The following is a 13,867-nucleotide window of genomic DNA, read 5'->3' as shown; positions in this document are numbered from 1 at the left end:
CATGCGTAAACACACACTTTCTTCCTCTTTTAAGCGTGCGCACACCTCGCTCGCTAATGAACACGCCTGCAAGACCATAATATTATGTTGAATTTGTGCGATTACATTAATTAAAGTCTCGTTTCAGTCTCAGGGCTACAGTCACCCAGCTCCTGCCACTTACCTCTCTCTCTCTCTCTCTCTCTCTCTCTCTCTCTCTCTCTCCTCTCTCTCTCTCCTCTCTTCTCCTCTCTCTCATCTCTCCTCTCTCTCTCTCTCTCTCTCTCTCCTCTCTTCTCTCTCTCTCTCTCTCTCTCTCTCTCTCTCTCTCTCTCCTCTTCCTCTCTCTCTCTCTCTCTCTCCTCTCTCTCTCTCTCTCTCTCTCTCTCTCTCTCTCTCTCTCTCTCTCTCTCTCTCTCTCTCACAAACCTATACACCACCACCACCACCACCCAAACATCTGGCCCCTAATGACCTCACCAGAACAACTCCCTGCATCTTTGCTCCGTTCGCCACATTCAAATCCAAGATAAGACCTTCCTATACCCAGATCCCCCATAAGACCTTCTCATGTTAAAACTTCACCGCTTGACTCATTACCAGCGAGGAGCAGGCGCTAAAGCATTGAGGAAAGGGACAAAAGAGGCAGTGACAGAGCATGCAGATGGGTGAAAATGGAGAAATGAATAAAGGCTGTGACTCAGAGAGGCTCTGATTGAGCTGTGAGAAGAGAAATGTAGTAATGTAGTCTCTGCAGTCACTGTGGAAAGTTAATGGAATGAAAGATTGGTGTGAAAACCCTTTTTCCATCTGATATATCTATCTATCTATCTATCTATCTATCTATCTATCTATCTATCTATATATATATCAGATGTACATTTTATCTTAATTTACATCGAATATTTGCTGCACTAGCTAGGTTGTGGTTTGCATTTTTATTTCAAATCTGATTTTCAGTTCCCAAAAGTTTTTACTCTGGCTATGACTAGCCTCACTGTTTTAAGGCTATAAAGTGGGACATCATACTTTTTTCACACCAGATTTTAAAACAATGGCTGTCACACTATTTTTGACTTTTCCTCCATTTTTTTCTCATTTTAATTTCTGAGACTTTTAAAAGTCACTTGACAACTAAAAGGAGACACTGTTTTCCAAACTAACTTTTCATTTGCATCAGAAAAAAGAAGAAGGTAAAAAAGCAGCAGCCTGGATGAAGTTCAATTCTCATGATGAAATTAAGAGGTTAATTCCAGAGAGCGCAGACCCACAACGGCGGAACAGAAATGGATGAGCTGCCTGTGAGAAGCGTGTTAGCCAAATGAGCAGCTCCCTTTGCGACTTCCCAATCATCCCGTCTCCACCACAGATCTGTGTGTTTCTTGACATGACACCAAACCCTCCCCTGTGGCTTTAAGATATTATGCAAGTATGCATGCACTAATTGTGACTCAATTACTATATCCAGCAATGAAAGGCTTGCTTCACTGTGCCGCTGCAGGAGTTAGAGAGCAGAACAGCCCACGTTTTAAACATCTACCCATCGCGTGATTTTAAGGACTACCATCAAATTTTCCCTTTTTTTCTGAAACAATGAGCTCCAGCTTAAGAATTCTTTACAGTATATATTGGATTCATTACTTGTGCGGGTGGAGAGGTGGGAGGAGTACTTACGACTGACAGGCGAAGGCCATCCCACAGATGGGGAGACAGCGAAACACACCCTCCCAGCGCACCACTTTGACCTGCCCTAGCCACCAGCCGCTGAGCAGCCCATGTTTGAACGAGGACAGCACCATCTGAGGGAAGGAGGGAGGGGGGAGGGGGAGGGAAGGGGAGTTACGGCCCAAACCAAATGAACACAAGTGGGGAGGGAAGAGCACGAAGAAGAGAAGAGGGGCGGGGGACGGGGCGGGGACTGTACCCATGCTGACAGCTCACATACAGATAATGGAAATAATGAATGGAGGAGAGAAAACCAGAGAAAAATCAAGAAAGGAACACGAGAAACCCCACACTGAACAAAAACCTGTCACAGCTTAAAAAACATAAACAGTCAGGTAATGAGTGTGAAGGTGACACGTAATGAATAAAAGTGAAATGATCAATTTAAAAGGTTAATCTAGACATCGGTGAAAAACTACCCCGCAGGTTTTCGATCAGTGCGTTTCCGAAGTCTCGCTCCTTTTGTTACCTCATAAAAAAAAAACCCAAAGGAAGATTTGAACCCTTCATGACCCTCCTGCCTCACCGTACCCACGCTCGGGCTGCTCGTCCCGGGCGTGGGCGGAGGCGGTGAGGGCGGCGAAGATGAAACTTTCACTTGACTCCTCTGCCTTGTTACTACTGCCACCAAAGACACAAACACACACACATATACACACACACTCACAGAGCTCACATGGCTCAGACCAAACCCGAATTAAAAGGTGAAAAATGGGGGGATGATTGAGAGGAGTGGGCAGAAGGTTCAGGTAGGTGGGAGGAGCATTTAAGGAGTTGCAGGGGGGGAAAACATCGGGCTTTCCTTTAAGCTCCGAAGTCGGCACTCTCCTCCTACCACCCCCCCCTCCACTGCCCCTTACGGTGGTGTTATACTGGGGGTGGTTTCCGGGGGGTTTACTTACGGGTGACAGCAGAAGGTTGTGGCGATAATGGGCAGACACTGAATGACGCCCTTCATGCGCCACAGGTGAACCCGCTCCACCCAGGAGCCCGAGATTATGCCGTAGCGCAGAGACGACAACACTATCTACAGCACCAGCAGCAGAAACAGCAGGTAGAGGGTGCGGGAGAGGTGGGGGGGGGAGAGAGAGAGAGAGACAGAGAGAGAGAGAGAGAGTAGTAAGCGAAGATGAGGGGAGAGCAGAGGGACACAAGTGGGGGAGTGGGGAAAAAAAGAGGAAAAGTAGTGCAATAAGAAGAAAAAGGAAAGGTAGGATGAAAGGAGGGAAGGGAAGTAGATACGTCACAGTTAGAGGGTTAGGGGTCTGACTGGGGCCGGGCCTGGATCTCAAGCCAGACACACACCACAACACTGCTTCAGGTTATCGCCACACTACAGAACTAGCAGTCATTGAGGAAGACTGTAAACAGCAGTTTGAAGTCTGGGGAGCAGAACTACAGGTCAATAAAAACAGAACCACACATGCAAAAAACAGACTGTGTGTGTGTGCATATTTAAAGAGTAAATGAGCTGAATCACACGAGGCAGAAAACTGCAGCTGGACTGCTTCTCTAGATTCTTTTTAGTATGTCGCACTGCTGAACACACTTCAAACTTTGAGGCTAATGAGAGGTGAAGCGTTGCTCAAACATCACAAAATAATTAAACAGAATGGAAACAGTGATGCACTGAACGTCTTGTTGCAAAGTGTTTGCTGCTAGTTGCTGCTTTAGTAGTAAAAGACTGCAGGGCTGTAAGTCCTCATTAAGTACTGGTGAGAATACTGGTAGCAAAGGTTTTAATGTGTCGGTTCTGATGCCAGTAGAGAAACAATTGGTAAATTCATTGATTACTGATGATCATTTACTAACCAAAAATGTCACATATTTGTTCCAGTTCCAGTTTTTCCAATGAGGGGATTTGTAACTTTTCTGTTTCATAGTGTTGAGTCTGTCTGTATTTGAAGATGGCACTAGGAGATTTTGAACAGTGTTTGTCACAATTTCCTGAATTTTATTTTTGAATTGAGATTGAAAAATTAGTAAGTTGCAGCCCTAGTTTACACTATGAATATATTGTTTTCACTTCAAAATTACATCTAAAAGGCTGCAAAACAATGTGTACTGTGGAGAGAAAAGTATCTTTTGATCAGAAATCAGAAAAAATATCAGAAAAAAACTGTACAAAATAGTTTTATATCAAACAGTCCCAGCTTCAAGCAAGAATCAAAAAGTTTCAACTAAAGACAAACCCCTCAAACAACCACCTATAAAAACTTCAGCACAAACAGCATCTGAAGAAAATGAGCGAGAAAGAGTTGAAGCTGAAACAAGGAATCTAATTTTTGTTCCTAAAGAAGCTCTGTTCAAATACTCTGAAGTTACATTTATCAGCAAATTAACTTCTTTAAAAACACAACATATCAAATGCGTTTGACTTGCAAAGATCTGAAATGAATGGGCAAGAAAAATAAGCACTGTGGAAGTCGGAATACATTAATTCCAGTTGACATATTCATATTTGGCATAGACACGGGTTTTATAACAAATGAGCAAATCTAGAAAGATAATTCTCCGAAGTTGCAGGGGTTTGTGATTTAGTGGGACTGACCATGTGACCCTCATTCACTTTACATTTACAGTGCTTAAAGATCTCTAGTGGACAAAAACTGGCTGTTTTCCAAGTGGTGCCTCTGTCTCAGGAGAACGCCTTCATCTTAGCCTATAAGGAGCAGCGCAGCAATTGTTTTCTGCCTGATGTGATTTAGTGTGGATTTGCTCTTTAAAAAAAAACAGGGGAGCAAGACAATATTGTGTCAGTATAAGGAAGACACAGTACTGTACAATGGAGCAGATACGGAAGATTAACACAGAATACAACAAAATGACATTCATCCAAAGAATATGCTGTAAATCACATACTGTTTGGGTTAAAACCGAAGGGGAGGCCTATGAGCAATTCATTGGGCTATAATTGAGTTTATAGTATTTACATCTCTGGGGAAGAAGACACTGAATACACTGATCTAAATCATATTTATACTTTGTATGTTCATCTTAACAAATTCTAACTATATCAGATACTATTTAAATAAACTGCATGTTCCAGTGTTGCAGATGTCAGACTATCATTACACTTAAAAAAAACAACTGTATTTAACATTATTGTGCTGTAATACAAGCTACACACCTTTTTAAAATGCAATTCTACCTCATGCGTGTTGTTTGTCAAGCTTTGTAAGCAAAGTTACTGCAGTCTAGTCAAATCCAGTGCATAAACATTGGCTGTTTGTGTGGCAGTGGGCTCACCGTGAACATGAATAAGGTGTAGAACATGAGAGCCATGGCGGAGAAGGACTGGATGGAGGACATCATGTTCCTCTGCAGGCTCAGAGGGAGCACGATGAACAGAGACACAGCAATCAGCAGCAGCACGCGGAAACTGCCGGTCACCTTTAGAGGACAGTGAGACATAAAATAATTATATATCTTACTTACTTCTTTCTGCCTATTTTTAGATGGTGGCTTTATCACAATCATATTATTACAACACACATGCATATTACAGTTTTAAGGATTTTCCTTATATTTGAAAATTAAGAGGAAGGCAGAATTGTGCAGTGGAGAACTTATGAGGTAATTTTTGTTTACAAAAGACAAAGTTATGATCACAAACCTGTAAACCCAACAGCTGAGCGAAGAAATTTGAGCCCAGATCAGCGATGACGACATAGAAGGCTATACAGGTCCCCAACATCAAACCGATCATACTGCAAGAACAGAAGGAGAAGAGATGAAGGGTAAAGACAAATATCAACTTTTTTATTTTATTTTCACTACAATGGATATCCTTAATTATCTGAACCACTTTAAATATTCCACTATTTTAAAATCTGGTAAATATTTACAGAGAATCAAGTCACAATAGGCACTTAAAGTACAACATGATGTGTGTTGTGAATATATAATTAGACTTGCCTCGTCTCCACCAGTGTTTTTCCTGGTTTCCCGTAAGCGTGGAAGGCTGCCGAGGAGGGAGAGACAATCAGTGTGAACAACATGTGGGCAAACAGACGGCAGCGATCTAAAAATAGTCTGTTTTGATAAAACTATGTGACTATTGCTTGTGTGACATTCACAACACACTGGTTATTCACTGTGAGCATGGCAGTACAGGAGCCTGAACCTTTAATATGCATGATGGCTATTGTTGCTACTGTTATCCATCAACTGCTTCTACTTTAAAGGTGCAGTGTGTAGAATTTAGTGGAATCCAGCAAAACAGACTTGGTAGAAATGGAATATAAGGCTCATAAATCTAAATAGGGATTGTGTCCTCTTCCAACATGTTGCATGTACCTCATCACTAGACGCCACTAAATTCTACACACTGGTCCTTTAAACAAGCTCCGGCTGCCAAAACTGAATATTATTTCCTGTGAAAAAGGGGTTTTCCCAGGAACACCCTGCCAGTAACCGGATACAAGGAAACAATAAAAGTTGCAAATGAAAGAGTTTTCATGAACTTTGAATAGATAGAATCACTATTGTGTCAGCAAGCAATGCAAAACAGCAAATTAACAGTTCATTTACATAGAAATGTCACTCATTACAACGTTATCTCACCCAGTCCTGCGTAGGTCCTTCGTTTGGTGTTGCTGGCTGTGTGGACCAGGAACATGCACGACTTGTGGGTCATCCAGGAACAGAAGAACAATAGGATAGTTCCCAGCACTATCCCACACTGTAAGAGGGACAGAAAAAGACTTTTATAGAGATGAAACATACTAGAAATCCAGAGACTATTCTTGATCTCTGGTCATCTTACTGAAGCACTAAACCCAAAATAATGTCCTCAAATTGGTAACTGAGCAGACTATCATTCAAACATTTGACTGGAATCATTAATGTCTACGGAGAGGAAAAGTCTGAGAAAAATTATACACACACTTCATAATATAACAAAAGAATGCAGCAACACATCCATGTACAGGATATCCATAACATGAAATATAGAGAGAGGACACAGTTTTTAATCCACCAATAAGAGCTCAACATGACAGTTTTTAACAGGAAGAGGACGTTTAGCTTCCAGAGAGCGTGTGATGAAACAGAGAAGTGTGTGAAAACACTGCATGGCCACAGAAAAACCTCAGATGACACATGGCTATGCTAAATGCTACACATTTTTACTGCCTTTTTTTTTTTTTTTTTAATAGAAAATGAATTATTACAATAACTCTGATGACATTATAGTCTGACTCCTGCCAGCGTCATAATGGTGATGATGTGAAACTTTCAGAAAAACAAAATAAAACATTATAAGTTGGTGTCTAAATTCCTGAAGTGAGAGACTATGAAAATGAAACAGCGTGGATGGGCAATACAGTTTTTCTTTGTTTAGAGGAGGGCAGTCAAGATTTTATGTCTCCTTGTCATAACAATGAATAACAGTAATAATAATTATTATATACTGTATTAATGCATTTCTTACAATTTATTCTGGTTACATTATCTTGAGATATTAGAGATCTTGAGATATTATTATTTTTTAAATTCAAGGGGAATTCAAGGGCCCAATAAAAGTGTTATTAATGCTTTGGAGGACCTAACCCTTTATTTTAAGTTCCCTCTGTAGACAAATGCCTATAAATACTACATTAATGTTTAGCTTTTCACTTTACTCTGTGATTCATGGTCACACACAACAAAGTCACTGCAGTAGTTTGCCAAAGGGTCCTTCAGCAGAGCTTCTGCAAACACAGAATGTTAAAAACAACTCAGGCTATAATTTCTATGCATTTGTGGGATTATTTGAACGTAAGACAAATGTTTCAAATGATTTCATCAGACAGAAAAGACTGAAAAGAAATGCTGTTCATGTTCAACCAAGCCTCCACTGGTTTCATGAGGAAGTCTCCCAGCTATGAAGCAACACTGTTATTCATTAAGCCAATTTTCCTCCACATTTATGTCCTTGTACAGTGGCAACAAAAAAAACACAAAGGGCCAAAATGAAGCACACGCTCACCAGTATCATGCTGAAGGTTGTTTTAGAGAGGTTTTTTGGAGACTATGGTTTGTGGCACTTTTAAATGTTATTGTGTTATACTGAGAGGCACCCTCCCGCCCCCATATAATTCAGTTATAGTAGTCTAAATATGAAGGGGAACTTCTCAGTATGACACATTACAATATAAAAGCATCCAAAAAGATACCTTTAAGTTGAATGTGCACTTCTCCAAAACAATTTCAACAAAACTGAGCATTTTAACCTTCATGGTGGTAAGATTTAATACAGGACTGTTCTGTTAGACTGTGTTGAGTTTTAACTACAGGAGACATAATCAACTGGCAGCTGATACACTATTTTAATTAACAAAATCAAGATGTACTTGGTGTATAATACCTACTTACTTGCAACTAACAACTTATTTTCAATACTGATATATTTTCTTGATTAATCAAATATTAGTTTGGTCCATAAAATGTCAGAGAATGTTGATCACTGTTTCCTAAAGTCCAATGTGATATCCTAAAGTGTCAAGTTTTGTCCTGAACAGCTGGCGAATAAATCTAATTAAGCTGGCAACCAATCAGTTAAACGTATCACTGCAGCTCTGGCGACAATAATAGGATTAAATGAAAGATAATGTTGATGATGTGAGAAAAATGTTCCTCAAAAAAGAAAAGAAAAAAAAGATACAAACTCATAATTATCCACAATTTTACATAATTATAGGTTTGTACTTGATGGATGCTTTACATGTAAAGCATCCACCAAGTACATTAACATAGGTACCGTACAACTGTGCAGCTACAGTTGTACAGTACCTATGTTTTACTCAATTACTTTCAGTGTTTCCTCTGTAATTTGAATGCAGCTGTGGTGCTTTGGCCCACATCTGTCATGTTTGGGTCTGTTTAAAGTTGAGACTCTAGTGCTAAAAATGTTTTGTTCACTACTTCTAAAGCCCCTGGATTACCACTAGTTACACTTAGCTAACCCGAAACGATGCTGATTGGTCCGAACCACTGCCTCGCAAGGTAAACATTGAGGTCCACCTTAAATACATACTTTAAGTCCTTCTTACATGTTTGTGCATGGCTTTAACTAAGTAATATAACACTGACCTTTTACTTTGTGCTATTGTTTTGATGCTATTAAGTACTGAGTGGAATGTGTGACTTTTATTTCTACTCCAGTAAATGATTTTAATACTTCTCCTAGCAATCCTATGGTGAAAGTCACTTTTTCTTATTCTGATTTCAACCAGCTGCTGACTGAATCTCAGTGAGTTTATAACAATTGTGATTAAGAGTGAAACATCGGATGACATTTCAGTTGTCAGTGTTACAGAGTGAAATGCCATTAAAAAACGTAATAATTAATATTAAATATAATATAAATGTAATATTTGTTGTTTTCCCTTTGATCCAATTCCTGATAGTTATTTATGTATTTATTCTATGTGCGTTGTTTTTGGAAAAGTGTTGATAAGGACCAAAATAAATCACTACTACTATTTATGTTATACAGTCGTCATACAATGCAGTAACTTTAAATGATGCGCATGTAAAAATTGTCTCTGGCTCTGAATGCTCTGGGCTTAGAAGAAGAAAAATAACCCGCCAAAACAAGTATGAAGAAGATATTTAATAGCAGTGTGGACTGACGCACCTGTTTGAAGCAGAAGGGCATGGTGAGCACACTGACTCCCACGATGCTGTTCACCACGTTCATGATGAGACCCCAGTTGGACGCCGTCATGTTGAACCGCTTCTTCTCTCTCCTTCCCCCGGTAAGAAAAGTGCACACGGGTGGCTAACGTTAAATATAACCGTTTAATCGCGGCTGCAGCTCTCAGCTGAAACCGGGGAGTGTTTTCAGTCTCAGACCAATGACGTGGCGCTCTGTTGACACACATACAGGCAACTGAGCTCAACATTTCACACACTTTTACCCTTCTTCAGTTTGTTAAATGTCCACTAACCAAACACGAGCATTAACGTCAACATAAAACACGTTTAAACGAACAGCGACAGGTCATTAAGATTAAAGTGTTAAGCTAGCTATCGAGCTAACGTTACCGTAAGTAAACTAAAAAACTCACCTTTCTCTGCGCCCACCGCCTCGTCCTCCTGTTCACGTTATCATCGGTGATGTCGTGGCATTAAACGGCCATTTGTCCTGGAAAAAAATGCGTCTTCGTGTGTGTATAAACTGTAGAAAATGGGTTCAGGATGATAAAAACATATCCAACCTGGCTGTTTTTTTTCTGAACGCGTATCCAGGAAGTAATGACTGTAGTCGAGGATGTGAGAGAAGACAACACAACCACAGCTGTGTCTCTACTGATGAAACACTGGAGCGCCCACCGGTGGTCAACTCAATAATAGCTATTGATTTTACTGCTAGACAGACACAGAGGTTCAGCTCTAAAGCCCATATTTTCCTCCCTTGTTTCCTTTTTTCTAGGGATGCACCGATTGTGAAATTCTGGCCCGATACTGATTTTAAAATAGGAATTTGGTCTATTTTCTTTTTTTGGGTGATGTTATTATGTTTTGTTATTTATTCCACGGGGAAACAAAGAAATCATTGTTAAAAACATTACTGAATAGTTTCAAAGTAATTCAGCCCATCATTACACTATCTCTGAATGAGCACAAATTCATGGAATGATCTTTAATAACTTTCACAAGATATACTTTTTTCTTTTTAAAAAAACAACTGCTTCAAAATTCCTTTAGCCTGCTGTACAAATACCTACTTAATAAGAATAATTTTCTGTACTTCCATAGCTTCTGCTACTGTTGTTTCTACTCTCTGAGTCTGACTGTCCAACCATAAATAACCACAACATTAGCCGCTGACATTGGCGAAATGTATCTTATTTACCGTTAGGTTCGTGTTAGCCAACAAGGGGAGTATCGGCGATACCGATATTTGGCCGATAAATCGAGGCATCCCTACTTTTTTCCTGTTTCATGGTTTTATCTTTTCTGAAGGACTGTCTGTGTAAAGTAATTAAGTAGGCTATGTTTACTCAAGGGTTCATGTTCTAGATTAGAATTGGTAATTGAGCTTTATAATAGTTTTGTATTTTGGAAAATGGTAAATGGACTGTACTTATTAGCCCCTTTCTATTCTTTTCGACCACTCAAAGCACTTTACACTACAACTCATTCACCCTATTCACACACATTCATACATTCATGGCACGGGTGCCAACCTGCTCATTAGAGGAAGCTAATCATTCATACACAGCAACGGGAGCAATTTGGGGTTAAGTGTCTTGCCCAAGGACACATCGACATGTGGACTGTAGGAGCCGGGAATCGAACCGCCAATCTCCTTTTCTAATGCATGGAAAAGGAGGAGAAAAATGATGTGACATGATAGATTAATTCCTCATACTATTCAAGATTCAATACTTGATTTACAAATCAACATGATCAGTTGGAATTTGAGCTCACCTAAGCAAAAAACAGAAAAAGACAAAACCCAACCAGTCAAGGCAGACGGCCATTCACCTAGGGCCTTGTTCTGCTCAAGCCTTCTTTATGTTAAAGGGAAGTTTTTCCTTGCCGCTGTCGCCACGTGCTTGCTTATGGGGGATGTTGGGACTCTGTAAATTAAAGAGTACAATCTAGACCTGCTCTATGTGAACAGTGCCCTGAGATAACTTCTGCTGTGATTTGGCGCTATATAAATACAATTGACTTGACAGATATGGTTAAACCACTCATTCAGGATGCACATAATACATTAAATAAAGCTTGAAACAGAATGGTTATTTGCAAACTATAACATAGCTAACATAATCATAAAAGCATAAGACAAATGGGTAGAATAGATCAAACAAAAGCACCTGTAGGGAAATTAGCATCCACATCAAACGACCCCTTAGTGAAAGTGCTTTAAGTACATTAAAACATTTGCCCTTTTGCACAATTATTTAAACCTGCCAAGTGGCCTGCAGTGCTATGTTTGGAATATTACGGACAGCTTCAGGATATGTGCTATTCTGGTACCTGGATGTTCTGGGGTTGGTGTTTTGTGAGAAGGAAGGAAATTAAAAAGGCTGTAAACTGGGAGAGAGAGAGCTCCTTTTAAAAATTTAGGGTGCATCTTTTGTAATCTAACCTTGTAGATTTCCAGAGGGGGTGGGAGATAATGGATCGCAGACTATTGGTTTTTGAAGTGGATCAAATATACAGCGTTTGGCACTAATGGATGTGTATGTAGATTGTGTTTTGTTTGGATTGGGGTATTGTGTTTTGTGCAAATGGGCCTGTGTTTGTACATTTGTTGTATTTCCATTGTGGGATATCTCCTGGAGCGTCATTTGTGGGAGGTTTATGTTTATGTTTATGTTGGGATGATGGTTATGTGTTGTGCTGTCAGATGATGGTGGGTTAGCAAGCCAGAATGTTTGGTTTGCTGTAAGTTAATGTGTCTGAATTATTCCATGAGGGATGAATCATGTAAATGACCAGACACAAAAATAAAACTGTTCATTCATCCTTTCATTCACAATTCTGAGGTATCTGTACTACATGAGTATTTCTGTTTAATGCTACTATATACTCCATTACATTCATGAATTATTTACACTTTTTAATCCACTGCATTTATTTTTCAGATGAAGCTACTACTTTTGTTTAAGATTAGGATTTTACATTTTATAAAACCACATGAGGTGCTTGCATAGTATAATACATTATTAAAGAGTAAAGCACTGGCTCCCAACATTTTTGGCTTTTAATCTCTAAGGAAAGGTCTACTGTGTCATGTTTCACATGTGTATGTTGATAGTAGCACCACCAGAGAGCGAATCCCCATCTAAACTTCTCATTAGGTCAAATCATAAAATATTTCACAAAAAACAAAGAGTAGAGGGAAAGAAAGACTACAGTTTTATGTAGCCTTTATGTTTTCTTCTTTCTTATGTCAATAATCACCCCACGACCCTTCAACTTTATCTTATGACCCTTTTGAGGTGGTCTGATCCCCAGGTTGGAAACCACTGGACTCAACTACTGAACTGTATAAAGCAGTTAAAACTAGCTCCAGCTTGACCAGTTGCAACAGTAAACGACTGCTGATGCATTGACGTAATAGTCAAAAACTAATAATGTAATATAATAATGATACAATCATTCAAAGGGCCATTTTTCTTTATATTTTTGATACTTTTCGCACATTTTGTTGATTACCTTTTACGATACTGTTACTTAAATAGGTTTGTCAGGGAGGACTTTTACCTATTTTTACATTTGTTGCACTGCTACTTTAGTAAAGGCCCCAAGTGCATCTTCTACCCATGATTAGCTCTGTAATGATAACAAAACCAACAGACACGTATGAATCCTGTTTTTCCAGATGCCTCAGAGATTCCTCACAGGAAAGGGAAACGGTCAACAGAGGGATGCGAGGGCTAAAGGTGTGAGGGCGAACAAAAACAGAGCAGGCCAATCATGGTTGACGTCAGAAAAAAACGATTCAACTCGAGCACCTGAAATGTTGCTGGCAGTGGCCCGGTTTTTTCCGTCGGTAAGAGCGCCTGCCCGGTGCCCTCTCTGATAGATGACTATTGTGTTGTTTGACCAGGAAAGAGAAGAACGAGCTCAGGGTTGGAAGAGGGGGTTGACCTGGGAGCTTTTCCCCCCAGCTGGGTGTGCCTTCCCCCGGGGACTAGGGATTTTCAGAAGCAGGGATGTGATGACGTTTTGAGAGGTGGATGGGGGGAAATTTTGAATTGTATAGGTGTGTGTGTGTGTGTGTGTGTGTGTGTGTGTGTGTGTGTGTGTGTGTGTGTGTGTGTGTGTGTGTGTGTGTGTGTGTGTGTGTGTGTGTGTGTGTGGAACTGTAGCAATATTGTGGAATGTCCAGCCTAATAAACTTGTGATTGTGATCAATATCATCTTTAAAATTCACCTCTTAAAAACACTTTTTAAAATAACTTTCTAGGTGTAATTCTCATTTATATAGAATTTCTTTTTACGCGCTTCCTCAGCTTTATTTTCACATGTTCTTTCTATTTTCATCTTTCATTGTTTCCTGTTCTTGCCGTTAAGCACTTTTCCAGCTCTGCTTCTACGTAAATGATATGAATATAGTTTATTGTCATTTTGTGCGCCTGTATATGAGTGTGTGTGTGTGCATATGGGTGTGATCAGAGAGGTTAAGACAGGAAAACCCTGGCCATTGTGCATC

General features: G+C 39.8%; 1 protein-coding gene across 2 annotated transcripts in view; it reads right to left on the bottom strand.

Moving 5' to 3' along the window:
• The window catches only part of slc38a10 (solute carrier family 38 member 10), a 22,087-nt gene extending 12,161 nt beyond the window's left edge, over positions 1-9,926 (bottom strand). Inside the window, exons 1-7 of one of the 2 annotated variants that reach the window (XM_062443105.1) lie at positions 9,759-9,926; positions 9,326-9,558; positions 6,271-6,388; positions 5,623-5,668; positions 5,321-5,414; positions 4,954-5,097; positions 1,654-1,778 (exon numbers count right to left, since the gene is read on the bottom strand). In XM_062443105.1, coding sequence (XP_062299089.1) covers positions 1,654-1,778; positions 4,954-5,097; positions 5,321-5,414; positions 5,623-5,668; positions 6,271-6,388; positions 9,326-9,415 — 617 coding nt within the window. In that variant the 5' untranslated portion in view covers positions 9,416-9,558; positions 9,759-9,926. Of the gene's footprint in view, positions 1-1,653; positions 1,779-2,606; positions 2,623-4,953; positions 5,098-5,320; positions 5,415-5,622; positions 5,669-6,270; positions 6,389-9,325; positions 9,559-9,758 lie in introns of those variants that run through there. The other variant, XM_062443106.1, reaches the window with a different exon arrangement.
• Between the last annotated feature and the right edge of the window lie 3,941 nt (positions 9,927-13,867).

This window comes from Scomber scombrus, chromosome 21 (assembly GCF_963691925.1).
Source record: "Scomber scombrus chromosome 21, fScoSco1.1, whole genome shotgun sequence".
Classification (NCBI taxonomy): domain Eukaryota; kingdom Metazoa; phylum Chordata; class Actinopteri; order Scombriformes; family Scombridae; genus Scomber; species Scomber scombrus.
The sequence above is the reverse complement of the archived record's forward strand: the minus strand, read 5'-3'. Positions and strand labels throughout refer to the sequence as shown.